Raw genomic sequence first — 18,774 nt, forward strand, 5'->3', positions numbered from 1 at the left:
GATTTATGTCGTTGTATAGAATGCTACTGCGAAGCAACATGTACGATAGTGCGATGCAACCAGGTGAATCCCATTCACTCGCTTAATTTTCCTGTGTTGATTACTCCTCCCACTTTGAAACGCAAGTCTGTCAGCAGGATTTGATTTGGTGAGCTGTAAATTGTGGACGAAAATAAACGGTGATCTCGTAAAGTTTGGTTGCAGCATCAAGGTTTCTTTCTTTCTTTTTTCTGTCACCTGAACAATTATCGCTTTATAGGCGGGCAAGCCTCTGCCGGTCTGAAATAACCGCCTTTCTGAGTATGCATAGCACCTAGATGCTTGCTGGAGAATGCTCTGCATATCGCAGATTCGGTGTTGGGGATTTTCCCCAGTTTATCTACTTGCTCGAGGCGCTCGTAAAAGGAGACAAACATGTTTTAAAACACTCGGTTTTATTCTTGATATTTCCAGCGATACAGACCTCTCGGTGCTAAGTTCGCCAGTGATGCGACATTCTCTGTCGCAAAGAGCATTTCATCGCAAAGCACCCTGCAAAAAAAAAAACAGTTTTGCGTGGTACAACAAAAATACCGTTATCTCGTTTGATGAGATTGTCACCATGCCGAGCCGCCCTTCTACTGTATTAAGCAGCCAATTTCGAACTAGCACGTGCACCAACATCAGTTAAACGTCGTGAGCATTGTATATCCTATTCCAGCGGGTATCGTGTCATGTCACTAAAGTACAATGAAAGAATCTTTAAAAGGCGTCATTTTTACTTCGAATTTATTAAACCTCAGATTAAAATGTGACGTTTACGGTAATAAAACTGCATAGTGGGTTATGCAGGACGCCAGTGGAGAGCGCCAAAATAACTTTGTTCGCGTGAGGGTGTTTCACGTGCACATAAATCCGAGTACACTAGCGTCATCACACTTCGGCCTCCGCGAAATGTGGCCGCAGCAGCGGGAAAACGAACTCGTGGCTTCGTCCTCAGCAGCAAAACGCCATAGTCACCGAGGGACCGCGGTGGGTGTAGTCTGAATTTGTCAGATATGATTGGACTCATAACAATCGGCGCAACCCTTTCCGATGTGTTTTCAGTGGTATATACGTTTGTCGCTTGCACCGAAAGCTGCTCCCGTGCTACAGTTTTTGAAATACGCATGCCTGAGCGCCCATATATAGTTGTGTTGCGTATCCTGTTGCGTGTGTGCACGGTTCACGCAGTTTCTCTCCGTAATTTTATTTTTACGCTCCATGCAATGTAGCGAAACCGGGTGTTTCGCTCGTTGATCTTCTTACCTTACCTGTGTTTCCCATATTTCTCTGTTTCTTTTCTCTTTTCTCTTTCTTTCTTTCTTCCTTTCTTTTTTTCTTTCTTTCTTTCTTTCTCTCTTTTCTGTCTGTCTGTCTGTCTATTTGTCGGTTTGTCTTTCCTAATGCTCGGCTTATGGGCGTACTAGAAGAAAACGATTTGAATTATTGTACATGTCGGACGGCATTACTTTCCAATGCAACATAAGTAGGCTCATCTTCACACGACAAAACTCTGCAGTTTTCGCAGCCCGTTGGTTCAGCGTGGATGAAGAATGTGGTCGTATCAACTGGTGGCGGCAGTGTGCGGAACGCGCGTTTTGTGCCTGATCTGCAGCCTGAGAAACGACCGTATTGCCCGAGGCTATACGTTACCCGAATCACAAGATGTCCAGGCCTGCTCGCACGTCATCTCGCCGCCATTAGTCACGTTCCTCCGCCGAGCTTTGGAGCAAGGCTTGCTCTTTTGTTCCGTTGCCGTAGTTGTACCCGTCCTTCTCGGTGGTGTTAGGCTTGAATCCCTGCATTCATTTGTTTCTGTGACGCAAGCAAGATACCAGCGAACAACCGGTTTCGTTTATCCCGAGGCAGCCTTGAGTGCCTTTCGTTGTGTTCGCTGCGGCGCGCGACATGAAGAGGGGAAACGCTACTAAGATAGAGCATATATGCGCAACGAAAGCTCGTGGTGAATACAGTAAGAAAGGAAGACAAATTACTCTGTGTGCTTAAAGTGAGTGAGTGAGTGAGTGAGTGAGTGAGTGAGTGAGTGAGTGAGTGAGTGAGTGAGTGAGTGAGTGAGTGAGTGAGTGAGTGAGTGAGTGAGTGAGTGAAGTGAAGTGAAGTGAAGTGAAGTGAGTGAGTGAGTGAGTGAGTGAGTGAAGTGAAGTGAGTGAGTGAGTGAGTGAGTGAGTGAGTGAGTGAGTGAGTGAGTGAGTGAGTGAGTGAGTGAGTGAGTGAGTGAGTGAGTGAGTGAGTGAGTGAGTGAGTGAGTGAGTGAAGTGAAGTGAGTGAGTGAGTGAGTGAGTGAGTGAGTGAGTGAGTGAGTGAGTGAGTGAGTGAAGTGAGTGAGTGAGTGAGTGAGTGAGTGAGTGAGTGAGTGAGTGAGTGAGTGAGTGAGTGAGTGAGTGAGTAAGTGAAGTGAAGTGAAGTGAAGTGAGTGAGTGAAGTGAAGTGAAGTGAAGTGAAGTGAAGTGAAGTGAAGTGAAGTGAGTGAGTGAGTGAGTGAGTGAGTGAGTGAGTGAGTGAGTGAGTGAGTGAGTGAGTGAGTGAGTGAGTGAGTGAGTGAGTGAGTGAGTGAGTGAGTGAGTGAGTGAGTGAGTGAGTGAGTGAGTGAGTGAGTGAGTGAGTGAGCACTCTGCGTTATTTGTTTCCTAAAAATACGACGGAGAAATCAAACAAGTATGCAATGAGTCCGACTGTCAGAAGCTTATTTGAATGCTCACATTGAACAAACATCCGTCAAGGTAGCTTAGAGGCTATGGCGTTTCGCTAGTAAGCTCGAGGCAGCAGGTTCCATCTCGGACGTGGCGGCCTCATTTCAATGGGATAGAAATACAAAAACACTCTTACAGTAGATTTATGTGCACATCGAAGAACACCAGATGGTCATAATTAGGCCGTAGTCGTCCACTACGTCAGGCCTCATGTCTATATCGTGGTTCTGGCACGTAAAACAGCAGAAGCATTTTTTTTTATTGAAGCAACACACCTTTCCCGTCTCGGATCTCTCTCGCAGTTCGACCAGCCATAGTGCCCTTCGCATTCCCGGAGTCTCTGCATCAGGGCCAGCGCTACAACGTTCTTTGCACGGTGTCCAAAGGCGATGCGCCGGTCCACATCAACTGGTACAAGGACGGCGTCCCCGTCATCACCGCGGGCTTAGCCTCCGTGAGTGTGCTGAACGTGACGGAGTTCTCGTCGACTCTAATCTTCGAGAAACTGCTGCCGGAGCACCGAGGAAATTACAGCTGCGAAGCCCGCAACGAGGCCGGCGCGGTCACGGTCACCTCCACAATGGTAATTCATGGTATGGCTTGCGATGCACCTTCTTCAATGCTCTCCTCCCATGTCCTTTGAGAAAGTGTCTGCTCACACGTAAACGAGGTGTTCTAAACAAAATCACCATCTTTTAATTAAGCACGTTGCTATGGAAAGATCATGTATGACCCATATGCCCTGCATTATAATTATATTTGGTCCTATAGAATCCCCCACGAAATCCTGAATACTTCAATATAAACCCGCACGATTATGTAGTATTACGGTACGGGGCATATGTGTCCTTTCCAATTGGAGCATACTCACAGCACCACTTTTCACGCATTGACTATGTGCAATGTGGACTTGCTTACTGGGTGGCTAGATGGCTTTGAGAACTAATATTGCCTGCTTATTTAGACCCTTTTTAAAGGGCCATGAGAAAAGAATATAAGAGATATTGCGCTCAGAATGGTCAAGCTGCTTCACCAACGCGGGAATTGCTTTATCAGACCACCGCCAGCAAGGCTTGTCGCAGGGATTTCTCAAGTTTGAATGACCTTTTATTGTTAGCTTGTCGCTATGAAAGTTTCGGTTTTAGATTTTGCTACGCATACACTATACGCTTAGCATGGCGAAAAGCTGCTCGTACGAAGTCTTTCTTTTACTTGTATATCTTTAAGGTACAAGTGCGCGGTAGTAAGCATTGGTGCTATGTCATAATAGTTATTTTACTAAAGCGTAAAAAAAAAACGCACCTCTAGGTAGCGTGACGGTATAGCTTGCCGAACAGTCCTCGGTCTCCAAGTTGCAGGTCGCTTAGTGCATTGTTCTAAATTATTTCACTTCAGTGATAGCGAAATTATGGATGATGCAAAACACCTGACGTCTTTGATTTTATCATTGTCCTTCTCGCAGAGCTTAATATACAAGAAATATAGCCGTACTTTCCATGTGAATTCGTACAAAGCTGGACGTTCTTGCTGGCTAGTTGGTTCTTTCCTTAAGAAAGATTAAAACTGCAGTTAAACGAAGCAAAAAACGAGGACGACTGTTTTGTATGTTCCGTATTGCTAGGTCCTCGTTTTTTTGCGCAGTTCTAACATTCATTCAAATACAAAACTGGCCCAGTGTATGCGTCTTCATGCTTTCTTACTACTTTCGTAAGCGTGGATCTCGCGACGATATTTTGGCAAGTACGGGGCGCTAAGTTTTATTTTTTCGAAGTTTACATTCCTATAGTCGAGTTAAGGGAGCCCTGAATATATAGCCACGCGTACATTGTTCTCATTTTGACCGGTGACCGTATTTCGCTGGAATATCCCTGTTGTCCAGTTATCACTCGGCGCAAGACGCACCAGCATGTAACCGAAATTTCTTTAACGTTGTCGCCGATTGTTCAGCGATAGTTGGTTGTCTAACCGAAACGCGGGTGCGACGGAATTTGTGCTGTACGGTAAAATAACTTTGGAAGTTTTTAACCTGGCAAAACTACGATCGGATCATGAGGCACACCGCAGCGGAGCGCTTCCGAATAACTTGGCTAGCCGGAGTTATTTAACGTGCACTACGTTATACCTTCTCGAACGTAGGTGAGCAGGAGCGATTACTCTGGGATGTACGGTGATACGTGTATTAATAGCGGATGCAGTTAATGCGTGAGCTTATATAGATTCGACAGCCCACGAATGCGCTGACCCTATCATTGTGGTATAAGTCTTGCCTGTCTTTCTATATATATATATATACAAGTTCATCTTATAAAGAGATATGTTTTTAGCTCGCGATCACGGCTGCGTTTAATTTTTTGCCGTCGACACAAGTCGAATTTGCTTGTTTCGTTCTTTATATCCTATCTGCAGTGCCACCGATATGGCGCATCGAGCCATCCGACACTATGGTCGTTCGTGGTGGAACGGCCATCGTCGACTGCCAAGCGGATGGTTTTCCCGTGCCTCGTGTGAGGTGGACAAAATCTGAAGGCAAGTCCGTGTTTAAATTGTTCGGGCGCGTTTCTTCACCACTGCTACTCGATTGATATCGCTTGCCCATCTTTTTTACATATGCAGAGCGAGAAAGTTTTCCAAAGCTATGCAATCACACTTTTCTGCCAATTATTCTTCATCTTTCTTTCCTTTTCCTTTGTTTTTCTCTTTCCTGTTTTCTTTTTCTTTCTCTCTTCTTTTCTTGCTACGCAAAACAAAAACGCTATGCATGTCTGTTCTGGTTACATAGTTTACAATATTCCTGAAAGCGTAGTCACCCTGACGCGATGAACATAAACGTATAAAAGAAAGCAGTAATATTAAATTTTGTACATGAATTTTTTTTTATTATTGCCTGTCTTTCTGTGCATCGCTGCAAATGACGTCCACGTACGTCAGTGTAGTGATGCTACGTCAGCTCATGCCATAGGCGCCAGTAGAAGCTTTATAGCGATGTTGTAGTAGTGCACAGTATTGCCTATTTCCCGAAGGTAGCCACATTAACAGACACAGCATGACGAGTTTGTGCTTGCAAACCCACGACAGGAACCTTTAAAACAACATAGATTGATTAGACGTGTTATGTAGGTGTCGTAACGTTGCACACCGTCTAATTGAAGAAGAAATGTGAGCAAAACTGCAGATGCTATGTGTTTCGCCACTCGAAAACGTTTTTTTTCCCGACTAGGCATGTTTATCGAATTCAAAAGAGTGTGCAAAAAGTGGAACGGTGCAACACTATATGTAAGATCAGCACAATGAATTGTGTGCCTGCGAATGTGAACGTCTGCAGTGCATAAGCACACTATGCCATTGGATATGAGGCCAACACTGCCGTCATTGCAGCGTGACCACATATCACCTGCGCACTTGCGCGATTAGACATCAGTTGCGGGGAAGCACGTATGAAGATATGATGTGAGGAATTTTCTTTTTCTGCAGAGGCACTAGAAGCTGCGCCCCGTAGTTTCTGGGTCCCCACCTGGTCGGCAAAACAAAAGCCGGAGCGCAGGCAGAGTAGTGCACATAAAATTAATTGTCTTTGAATTAGTTAATGACGTTACGCCAAATACATTGTCCCAACGACTAAATTAAATATATCTGCAACTGCTCATTCATGACAATGTGCGCCATATAACCGCCATCTGTTTTCAGACATGAAGTGAATATTGAACATGACGTAGGCTAAGTCGAACCGCAAGTAATGAAAGTGGGCGCATCACTGTTTCTTGTAGCCAAACGATAAATTTGGACACAATACATTGTATATTGTAAGCTTCTAACTCTATCTAAAACACACGGACCTCTTAATATAAGACCACGTGATATTGGATGATTTCATTACGAGGTGTAACATTGAAAGTATTTCAACATCTTGGGTTTCACATACGAATTTGGTAAAACGCGCGGAGTGTACTTAAAGAAGTGTCTATGTGCTTAAATCAACAGCCAAGCCCCGGCAGTGGTCATCTAACACTGCTTAAATGTGCCCCAAATCTGTATTTGTGGATTTTGAATGCATTGCTTGGCTGAAGCGTGACGGTGAAAAGTAGCCCACGTGGCCTGAAAATTTCTAGTATTGCACTCTTAGGTAAAGAATAAAGTACTGGTACCTTTTGCATGTCCAGCCTAGGTTAGTCTTTGAATCCTCATTTCTTTTGTTTGGGAGAGATATCATGTTGCGAGAAGTAATAGGTACGGTAGACTGCATGTGAACTATAACTTGATGCCAATAAAGTCCGAAGTTCGAAGATGCCGCATGCTATCCGCGACTTTCCGAACGCGTTCATTTCGATAGAGGTATGTCAGTCGCGAAAAAGCAGCACTGCTAAAAGCCATGCGCTAACCGTGTCTGAGACAGTACAAACCATTGAGAAAAGTGTACCATATAATGTTAGCCCCAATCTTTGTTTCACAACATTACGTAAGTTTGCTGGGTTTTATACAAGTGTCTCCATGGGTGAAAAACAGCGCAAAATATACACGGACAAAGGTGGAACACATGATGAGAGCAGACTGCCAACCATTTGGGTTTATTGTGCGCGTACAAAAACGTGAAAAAGAGAAGGGGCAGGGAAGATTTCTATCTTGCACTTCATCCGCGCATGCGTCAAGTGGTAGCAAGTGGACTTTTAATGATGAGACCAGATTAGTGGTGGAGATACATAAACTCTTTGTCAGTTAGGGCAATGGAAGGAGCACTGACTCAGGCATCACTTTTTCGCATCATCGCAAACGCTTCAAATATCTCACGTGCGGTTTGGCCCCGATAACCACTCAAAACCCGTGTTTCTTGGAAGACCGGATAGCAGCCACACAGGGGATGATCAGATTACTCCCGCTTTTAGGCTTCACTTTATTAGCGAGCTTGCGCAGGCGATTGTTGAGGCAGCGGCCTGGTTGTGCTGTGTATGATTGGCATCACGATGATGTCGGGATCTCGTACGCGGCCTCGCTCCGGTACGGCACATAGCAGCAGGGGGCGGGCTCCTTAACACGGCACCATTTGGCGGGATTCCTAGTATTTATTTTATTTGCAGAGGGAGCTTAATTTGTTGGGAGCCGAAAACACATGCGCACTCCCGCACGTTCCGCAGCTTTCTTAACGTGATGGGAAACACTGTGCACATAGGGACTACCACCACCTTGGATTTCTCAAGGACTGACCGAACGTGGTCCTTAAAGAACCTCACCCCACACAATAAAGCACCAGTCAAGTCAGACAGCAGTGATACAGGGTAGCCACTCGCATTAAGTCGTTGAACCTGGGCATCTTAGCTTTGGGCCACCTGGTGATGGCAGGAGCGGACTAGGGCGTTCCTCAAGAAGCCACTAGCGCTGGCTCGTTTCACGAGTTTCGAATGATTTGACGAGACCGGCGGAAGGAGTTTCTTCGAACGTGGCGCATAGGTCCATCATTCATGCCTGGCTTTGGCTGAAATGCAGCTCTAAGAGAGAGCGTATCTTTCCATCGACAGGTAGCTCCCGGGTAGAGGTGAGGCCTGGAAAATAGGAATGGAACAACGTGGAAATTTGTTCAACATGGTTGGGCCTTCCTCAGGATGAGCGCAGTATACCACCAGGAAAGTCGTCCACGTATCACAAGATCCTGATTAACCCAGCGGGCTCGAGGTTCTCTTGCAGGACACCATCATAATAAGCCAAAAGAAGATCGCACAAAAGGGTTTCAATGCGCGAGCCGATGCATACGCCTTTCTTTTGCATGTACAATTGCTCATTGTGTTCGACCACAGGGGAGCGGAGGTACAGTAACAAGTCCTAGCACTTGAAGCACTGATGCCAATGACGTTCTGAAAACGCACAACGCCATGTTTTTCTATGCCTTCCTGTACCACTTCCAAGAAGTCGACTTGAGGCAGGGAATAAAAAAGGTGTTTGATGTCCACCTAGAGGGCTTGCACATCCGCAGGGCAGGAAATGGCCAGAAAGTGTGAAACCTCTGTCGATCTGCGAACCATGAACGGGTCTTTGACCTCTAGCAGCGAAAAACACCTTAGCAAGAAGGTTCCCAAAAACCTTTGTCAGGAACCAGCCTCAGAAACGATAACCCTGAAATGGTTACCTTCCTTGTGGGTGTTGGCTGAGAAGAAGGCGGTGAGAGACAGTCCCTTTAATTTTTTTTTGAGAGAAGCTGCCAGCTTCGGTATACCCGCCTCTCCAGAAAATTCGACAGCCTCCCACTTCGCCCTTGTGGAAGCCTTCTCCCAGCTGGAAGTGGGAAGCTGGTAGCTACCAGCTGTCCAACCTCAGAGCAACGCAGAGTTTTGAGCCCAGATTTAGAACACGTTCGACTTGATCCAGGATGACAACATCGCCCAACTTTGTTACCCATCGCACAGTGTTTCCCTTCGCGTTAATCAAGCTGCAGGACGTGCGGGAGTGCGCGTTGTGTTTTCGACTCCCAACAAACTAAGCTCCCTCTGCCAAAAAGTAAATACTATAGAATCCCGCCACAACAGGTGCTGTGTGAAAAAGCACGCCACCTGCTATGTCCCGTGCCGGAGTGAGGCCGTGTACGATATCCCTGACATTGTGCGGCCGATCATATATAGGACAATCGGGCCGCTGCCTCCACAGTCGCCTGCGCGAGCACGCTAATAACGTAAAGACTAAAAGCTGGAGTAATCTCGCCATTCACTGTGCAAAGTGTGGCTGCTGTCCGGTCTTTCAAAAAACGCGGGTTTTGCGCCAGTATTAGGGCCAGTCTGCACGTGAGATATTTGAAGCGTTTGCGATGATGCGCAAAGGTGATGCCTGCGTCAGTGCTCCTTCAATTGCCGTAACTGTCAAAGAGTATATGTATCTCCGCCACTAATCTGGTTTCATCGTTAAGATTCCACTTTCTATCACTTAAGGCATGCGCGGATGAAGAGCAAGATAAACTTTCCCTGCATCTTCCCCTTTTTTATAGTTACATTTTTGTATGCGCACAATGAACCCAAGTAGTTGGCAGTCAGCTTTCATCCTATGTTCCTGCCTTCTCCGTGTTTATTTTGCGCTGTTTTCCACACATGGATTCGTACCAAATAGCTTGCATGCATACCCTTTTAAGTCACTATAGCCTCCTTGCACAGTTGATTGTACTCAGTCTATCTTTTAAGCATTCATTTTTTTTTCATGCTTCATTCATCGTAGGCGACGTTCCTGGTGACTACAGGGCCATCAGCAGCAGTTCACGAATCCACGTATTCGAGAATGGCTCACTTGCTGTCCACAACGCCGAGGAAAAAGACGCTGGCTTCTTTCTTTGTCAAGCTTCCAATGGAATATCGCCGGTTCTCAGCAAAGTTGTGAAGCTCAGCGTCCATGGTATGTTTTTTTAAATATTTATAGCCTCATTTTATACAAGTTCTTTTTCTCTGTCTCCTTGTTTTTCTTCCTTAACAAATAATATTCGTTGAAATCTCAAGTTTGGGAAACAATTGCCTTCTATTTTATTTTTGTGCGTGGGTCTTCTTTTTATGCCGTTGTTTTAATGACGGGTTGCATTTGTGCACGTTATTTCCTAGGCAAAGAACTATGCATTGTGTATAACCAGTGGCGGTTCTGGGCAAGCATCTCAGCGCTGCTGATACTCTTTTTACTCATTTTCTTTGTTTACTTTTTTTTTGCTTAGCGAATGTTCAGCTCAGGTGTCTAGCTTTTTTTTACGCAACGTATCCAGTCACTAATAAAGTTTGATATTGTAGGACACTAACCTACAGGCTGCGAATGCGAAAATCAGATATTATGTATGGCTTCTTCAGGTTCTACGTTTAGTTAAGATGTAAATATGAGGCACATGTGGAACATCTTTTTGCCGCAGGCAGGAAGGCTGTTCCAAAGTTTGTGTGTGATGGCGCTGGTTAACACTGTCAGGGTTAATTCTAGTAGCAACACATAAATACCTCCGAAAGTGGATGGGAAAACGGCGGCGCGGTAGCTCAACTGATAGAGCATTGCACGGGTAATGCGAGGACGTGGGATCGTTCCCCACCTGCGGCAAGTTGTTCTTTCATCAACTTTCAATTCCATTGCAAAATTGCATTCACTTAGTAAGTGAATGCAATCCTTTGTGTGAGGAGGAGAGGAGCAAACAGTCAAGTTTGCTATACACATATGAATACAGTAGTTGTATTAGACACATACATGCCTTAGAAAGTGGATTGGAAAACGGAGCCGCGGCAGCTCATTTGGTAAGAGCATGGCACGTGTAACGAGAACACGTGAGTTTCTAACCAAGCTGCAGCCAGTTTATTTTTCATCCTCTTTCATTTCCATTTAGTTACAATTTCTGTAATTCTTTAGTTCAGCTAGGAACAACAAATAAGTTCCCTATGCCGTCCTTCGTGTTATTGTTTGCAGGCTTCGTATGATTTCAATGAGAAAAATTGGGCCCCTTTGTTTCTTTTTACTCGTTCATATATATATATATATATATATATATATATATACATATATATATATATATATATATATATATATATATATATATATATATATATATAATGTTCGGCACAACCTGCGCCGTCTTCTTGCACCTACCCCAAGTATTATCGTGAAGGATTACCTGTGCATTTTCCCACTGGTACATTTTCCTTTTTGTAGCCCCTCTGTCTTTTTTTGCGTGCGTAAGTGTCTTTACTTTGTCTTCATTTGCCCTAGTATATCTTTCCCTGCATGGCATGCATCAACTTCCCCGATAACCAGCCTCACTGTAAGAACTATACAAGTGTATACCAGATGCTCCTTGATCTCATTTTTTCTCACCCCAGCAACTATTGCCTTCTTTTTCAGTGGCTGCTCACTTTAAAATGAAATTTAAGGCCGAAAGCGTTCAGAGAGGCCACATCGCCAGGCTTCGCTGCGAAGCCTTTGGAGACAAGCCGGTTATCATTACCTGGTCAAGAGACAAACAATCATTCGACCCGAAGGAGGACCCTAGGTATGAGGTCATTAGTAAACGCTCTTGACACTGATAAGCGGAATCATCATTTACAAAACAATTTAATCGCAAAGGTAGTCTGCAGTGGTTAAAGCGAGTTCTCATGGCTGTTAGTCACGGTGGAAGCTTCCGCCAGAAGCGAACAGTCATTACAAAGAAAAAATATATATATGTAATCTCGGCTACATGGTATAAAATAGTGTTTGCATAAAAAAAAGAGAGCTTCGTCATGAAGCGCACAGCCATAATAGTGAAGCGCCAGTCCTGTCGTGTCTTTCAGTGTCCTCGTCTAAGTAATCTAGCGCTAGGCTGGATTACTTTCTTTAAAAAAGAAAAAATAATGAATTGCCAACTTGTCCGGCAACGTGTTCTTTAGGATAATAGTGAAGGCCCGTGTCAATAAAAAAAGCATGAATGTCGGATTAAAACGTTTTGACTCTGGTTTCTTTATTCTGGTGTTTTCATACAATTTTATCTCTATACGATTCTTGACACTTGTGGTTTATTTCGTTCCTAGAATGAGAGAAGAAAAGCTCCTTGTCATAGTGCTGTTAAGCTGTACCATAATTATTCCAAACGCACGTCAAGCAAAGGCAATAAATTACCTTCTAGAGCAACCGCTTATTAATTCCTCCACAAGGCAAGGAAGATGTCAAAGAATTACATAAGACGGGGCCGACAACTTCATTATCGCTAAGATATTCCTCAGTGCGATGTTTCTTCAAGAATTGCTTTTTTTGTATTTAAGTAACCATGCGTATACACTCCAACGCAGATTGCTATCTTTTGGTTTTGCAGATATGAACTGAACGAAACAGTGCATGGCGGTGGCATTGTGTCCGAAATAACGATTCGGGGTGCGGACCGGCGGGACTCGGCCCTTTTCACGTGTCTCGCCAGAAATGCCTATGGCTCCGACGACACGAACATGCAACTGATCCTTCAAGGTAGGGCTCCCAAGGCATTCTATGCCGGCCCGTATACGTGGTGCTCTGAAAGCAGTTTTATTGCGATAGCAGTTATACGGACGATTCGAGGCGCCCTCTGGTTGTCACCACTAGAGGAGCCTTCGTGCCAGTCTTGTGCTTGCATGCAGGCCTCATAGTCGCCACCGCCACCGTTGTGATGTCGTAGTGCCGATGGTGCTTGTGCAGCCCGCGCGCGCAAGTTTAGGATCTTTGTGAGACGCGAGTCTCGCGCAAATGCTTTAGCCGCAAGGACGACGAATTCGAGCTGTGTCACCCTCGGTCCAATCGGCTCTGCAGCCGATTGGACCGATTGGACAGCAGAGTCAGGGGCTTGCAGGCTTTAGGCTTCGCCTGCTGGCATGAGCGCTTCGCCCACACACGCTGTATTCATCGTGCTGAGCAGCTTTATCTACACCACACCGTGGTGCATCGAGCGCATACACTGGGCTGAGCGCAATGGGCAGCAAACGTCAAGATAAAAACCATCTAATTCTTTCGTTGGGCGCTGACTAACGTCCACGGTTTTCCGACGATCTCTCGTCGTGCACCATCGAGTGCCGGCGCCTGCAACGCCACCGGTGGCACTTTCACACCACGCCAGCATTTTTAGACGCCTGCTTCTTGCTAGGGTGCTGTTTCTGCGGCGCAGCAGCCGTTGCCTCGCGGGACGCTTCTCGCCAACATTCTTTTTTAAATAAAAATGTTTACTCTCTTTCTCTTGCCAATATTTTGCCCCGCGAATTGTGAAAAACCACCTGAGGAGCTCTAGCAGAACGTTTAATCTTGCTATCGCTTTCAGTGTTTCGCTCTTCGAGTGAAAATATCCTTATTTTTTTACACGACGCAAAGCACTCAGTAACTAGACTTAGGAGTATTCACGTGTTTTGAAAAAGAATCATATGGCGAGACGAAGGCTGCGAGCTACAATGACGACACAATTTTATCAGGACGATACAGTAATAGCAACTGTGCACTACATACATGGCTAGTGTTCACAGAAATCTGCAAGTCCTCGTTGCCAATGAAGATAGTTCATCCGTGGGACATATAAATCATGACCCAATATCTATGTCCAGTTTAGGATGCAAATATAAGACACCCACTGGACATGCAGTGTTAACGATTTTTGTCAAGGATGTTTAATTATTGTTTCCTGTGAACCATTTTCTTACTATGTATGAATGTTCTTTTACCCAGAGATTTTGTCACTCACTCTCCTCATGGCAGAATTATGTTTATTCCAAAAGGACTTCTTCTTGGGCAAATTGGTGCTTAGATTTCCTAGGTATACTTTGTGGAATACTTTATGTTTATTCATATGTTAAAATTATAATCTGAACCTATTATGTTTACACACATCGGTACATTGTTCTCTGGAGAGAGAGAGAGAGAGAGAGCTCTTTAATAAGAAAGCGGTTTCGCCTACAAGATACTCTGCTGGAAATAGGCTGAATGAAAAGAAAGGCCCTAGAAGGAACGTATGTAGAAGAAAAAAAAACCTGCAGATCTTGTGATGTTATCGGTAGCGAAAGAAGTGCCCAAGGTGATACAAAGCCCAGGACTTCTTGTTCACTGTACACGTGATCGTGTGGGCTGCGTGGTACACAGAGTGGGCTGCGAACGTAATATTCCTCATAGCAAACACTACTCGAAGACCGCAAATATGTGTGGGCAATATACGCAGCATGTGACCATGTCGTCCCTTACGCGCGTGCAAGGGATATCCGCAGGACGCGCAGTGTGGGTGAGGGACGCACACTGCACAAGTTCAATGCATTCTAGGAATATTCATGTGCTTGCAGGGGTTGTCCGAAGAATATCCACTGTATGTAATTGCGGTCACTGGTTTGTATACTTAATCGTGCCACTGCCGGCAACCTCAAGAGCTGCGTCGAGGGGTGTCAACGCCGGGAAAGCGCTCTCTTAAAACAACCCGTAACAACGCCCGCGTTTCAGCGTGGCCGTTGAACCAACGGCGAACGCAGTTAGACCGATTACGGATATATTCTCAGATATACATTTGAAGATGTGCATAGGGCAATTAACAAAACGGCCGGAAAACTCATTGCTTTTATAGTCGGTTTGCAGTGGCAAAGCTAGCAAGACGACCATAAACAACCTCCATAGGTGATATATGTGTGCCTGTGTTTTCGCGTAAGTATAGTATCAGCGCTTACATTGGCACTCTAGCACAAGTTGATCAGAATAAAAGGACCCGATATTCTTTCCAGACGTCTTGCACATAACACCGCACATAGCCTTAAACTCTCTCCAGAGCTGTTGAGTCCTTAACAACCTTTGCCACTGTGGAGTCCTCCACTTTCTGCGCGGTGTTTGATGTAGTGCCAACCGGTGCTCCCTATGCTCGCCGCATATATGGGGCGGCTGAAGAGGGCACTGCCAATGCCGCTACGTGCGTCAATAGTAAAATGATAGATCACCTTCTGGGATGCCTAATTCTTTCGTTGCGTAGGCAACTTTGCTGTGATGGTCATAGCTGTAGAGGCGTTCTCGGTACCAGTGAAAGATGGGAATTCGGCAGGGGCATACTGAACACTTCGTTATACTGATTTTTTTTCGTTGTAGAGGCATTCGTTGTGAGGGCATTCAACTGTTTATGGAAATGTTGCTGCCAGCAACTGACCGTAGTATTAAAGCGAAAATTGAGTTTTTCGCATTCGGAACTGTACGAGTGGGTAATAGGCACTTACTTGAAAACTCTTATGTCTCTGAGCTGTGTTTGGGTTTCAGGACGATGTATTTGTAGGCGAACGGCAGCATTAATTTCTCTATGGTCCACTAAATTTTGAGAGCACTTCCCGAAAGCACAAGCAAAAGACTTGTTAAACTCAAGACTAGTACTTTCTTGTGTACTAAGGCTTTCTACGTTCTTTCTTTCTTCTGAGTGCACATAGTGATGCGATAAACAAAAAATAAGTGCTCTGGATTTCAACACGCTTTATCTGTTCAATCTCAGGAAGCGCGTGATATTTGTTTTGTCGTGAGAGGCACAGAGTATATGAATGACCCGCTTTTTGCGCCTACCTTTATTTTTTTTTTTTCAGAGCCGCCGGACAGCCCGCAAGAAGTTAAACTGCTGGAGTACGGTAGTCGGCACGCGAAGCTTTCCTGGATTACACCATACAGCGGAAACAGCGCTGTCACCAAGTATATCATACAGTACAGAGAAGACACAGGTGACTGCGTATTAAGGAGCGACACTTTTTCGATGCGAAAGCGAAAAAAAAAAGCCTATTGAACGAAAAAGGTGGTGGTGTCTGCAGCAGCGAAACTTCCCATTAGCTACGATGCCACGTTACGAGCTCATTCACATTGGCTGCGAAACTGCTATGACCGGCTGTGCACTGCTGTTGTTGGCTGACACCCTGCTTTGCAGTTTACTCCTAAACCAGCACTGAGGCGCGAAAGCTGAAATTGAAGCTAGTGCAAAAATGCGAAAATCAGGATAAGAAAGAGAAAGAAATAGTTGGCTGTATCTCCATTTCACCGCGGAACGCTACTTCTCTAATGAAGCTTTGCTTTTTAACGACAAGACGTTTCACCATGCGCATCTGGGTAACGTTTACTCCAACTGATACCGCATAATACTGTGCAGGGCTTACTACGCAAAATATTGCGCATGTGCCGATGTTAGGACAGAAATGAATAATGCACCTGGATATCAGTGATCGGCTGATGCCACGCTCTGCGCTTGATATATAGAGCAGCAGCGAGCTGATAGTATTAAAACAAAGATATTGCTAAGGAGCAAAAGGCAGGATGGGAAGGAAAAGGAAGAAGTCATATCTCCGCACTTGTTTACCACAGGAGCGCGCCACCCTCCACAAAGGACGGCGAAGGGGATTTCAGGCGACATTTAAAGGGACCCTCACCAGGCCCCATATAAAATTTTCGTTATACACTGGAAGGTTTTACGTGTCCTCTAGGGAGCGTTCTGCCGCAATTTTTTTTTTCAAATCAGCTTGTTTATAGCCGAGATAGAAATATTTCAGTGCCGCGAACCCATGATTTCAGAAGGCGAGCTCCACTGCCGAAGCGAGACACTATCTCCATTTGCATCGTCTAGCCTACGCATGCGAAATTCCTTCTCTGCGTTTTCCCGTACCGGAGCTCGAGGATCGCGTGACGCATACGTCATGGGCCACGCCTTCATTTTTTTCTCCTCGCTTTATTGCGGCGCGGCGCACTTCCGCTGACGGCGTCGCGCGCGAGCTGTTGTGATTGTTTCGTTTCGCGCAGCACAAGATATTGCGCGCAGTGCACAAGGACACCTGACTAGCGGTATAGGTCAGTGCTACGCGAATACTGAGGCAGACACAAGCTGATCAGAGAGTATGATCGCGCGCTGGAATACAGTAGAAAATGACATAGTTTCGGTGTCAGTGCGCGCGACTGCACGACGTGAGAACAAGCAGACAAAACGGAAGTACATCTCTCTCGCTGCGGTTCGAAGTAAAACAAAAACATGCAGACATTCGGTTTACGTGTTTTATTATTTCTCTAAGGTTTAATTCGTCTATTCAAGCAACATATACAAAAAACAAATGTTGCCTTGAATAATTCTCGAAGTCACGTGTGACCACGAGCGACGTCACAGCGTAAACACGTGTACGTAAGCGCACTAGCCCGTGTACCCGTGTAGCCTGTTGGAGCGCAGCGGCCACGAGGAGAAGGGAAAATGGCGTTCGGTTTGAAATTTCAGATTTTTCCGCGACACGTAGCGATGTAATACTTTGCAGACACGATCGTTATCGCGCAATGTATGATCTGCGTTTGTCGGCTCAGAATGGTCAGACTTGCTGAGAGGCCCTTGGTGAGAGGTGAGAGAAGAAATATTTCTTCTCGAAAACAGATCGCTCGCACTCGTTTCGGAAAGTTTAGTCGAACCTATACCAGATGAAACAGTGCAAGACTAGGAGCGTATAATATTGTGTCTGCTATTCCGTCACTTCGTGTTATGAACAACACTGTATTTTTGTTGTTGTTGTTGCGCGGTAACGTGATCTGGCTCGAAAGTAATGAGTGGAACTTACGTCAAAATATCGTAACCACCTCAAACAGGCGCTAAATTATAGTATCGTGAGCATTGGCCTAAGCTATTCCGGTTATACTCTGTGATTACGTAGCTAAATAAACAAAAGACTCAGCTTAGCAGCTCTAGTGCAGTGTATTCCTTCGCACGAACTAGTAACCCCAGGCATACAATTGAGCAAATGTTTACATAAGCCATGCTCACATTTGACCTTCAACTGCATGCCACCGTATATTGCAGTTCTGGTTATCTGTGACGTGGTGAAATCTGTAGTCCTCCATTCTCTCAGATACACTTGTCTGGAATAACTGTTCCAAAGATGCACAACTCAACGCGGGAACATAAAGGTAGTGACTTCGGCTTGTACGGAGGCATACAGTGTGCCTACGCTTCATCCGCACTCGAAAGCGAACATAGAGGCGGTTGAAATAGCTGCGTCGTAAATCTCGGAAGTCACGGAGGTGGCTCGTACACTTCTGCACTCGCCGCTTGATAGTGCCATAACGTTTGCTCATTCCGCAATGCCTTACGGATTTTATGTCACTCCCAAAATCGCTTTCATATTTCTTTTGTAATCCCCATTTCATAATGTATGAAAGTAAATTTGCAACGCAACTCTTCCCTTCCCTGCCGCTATTCTATTCTTTATGTGGAATGCACTGTGCTAGCAAAATTAAATTTTTTTATTCGACTTTTTTAGCGAAGCACTTGTGAAGTTGCTTTCTTTTATTCACCTGTGTTTCCACGACAGTTTGGTTAGAGCCCAACTAATGTGAAGTGAGAAGCGAAGGAGAATCTTGAACATCACTTAGGCATATTAGGGGATATAAACAGATCTGCCCCACCGACCCGGTAGTTACACGATCTTTAGCCAGACATGACTGAATAGAAAAAACAAAGAGGCGCCCTGCTCATTGTTTAATTGCATCTTGTACTTTAAGATATATTACAAATAAGTAAGCAAATATATTTCTGGTTTTACGTCATCTTTAAGTCAATAATTAAAAGCATTTTGTAGTGCGTAGTTAGAGTGTAAAGGTTCTTACT

At 45.0% G+C, this 18,774-nt stretch overlaps 1 protein-coding gene across 13 annotated transcripts in view; it reads left to right on the forward strand.

The window, feature by feature from the left end:
• The window catches only part of LOC135921671 (cell adhesion molecule Dscam1-like), a 439,711-nt gene that overhangs the window by 399,077 nt on the left and 21,860 nt on the right, over window positions 1–18,774 (forward strand). For all 13 annotated transcript variants that reach the window (XM_070535316.1, XM_070535327.1, XM_065455967.1 and 10 more), the window contains 6 exons: window positions 3,035–3,325; window positions 5,139–5,258; window positions 9,918–10,091; window positions 11,559–11,706; window positions 12,505–12,653; window positions 15,740–15,871. In XM_070535316.1, coding sequence (XP_070391417.1) covers window positions 3,035–3,325; window positions 5,139–5,258; window positions 9,918–10,091; window positions 11,559–11,706; window positions 12,505–12,653; window positions 15,740–15,871 — 1,014 coding nt within the window. The remainder of the gene's footprint in view (window positions 1–3,034; window positions 3,326–5,138; window positions 5,259–9,917; window positions 10,092–11,558; window positions 11,707–12,504; window positions 12,654–15,739; window positions 15,872–18,774) is intronic.

The sequence above is a fragment of the Dermacentor albipictus genome, chromosome 3, assembly GCF_038994185.2.
Source record: "Dermacentor albipictus isolate Rhodes 1998 colony chromosome 3, USDA_Dalb.pri_finalv2, whole genome shotgun sequence".
NCBI lineage: Eukaryota > Metazoa > Arthropoda > Arachnida > Ixodida > Ixodidae > Dermacentor > Dermacentor albipictus.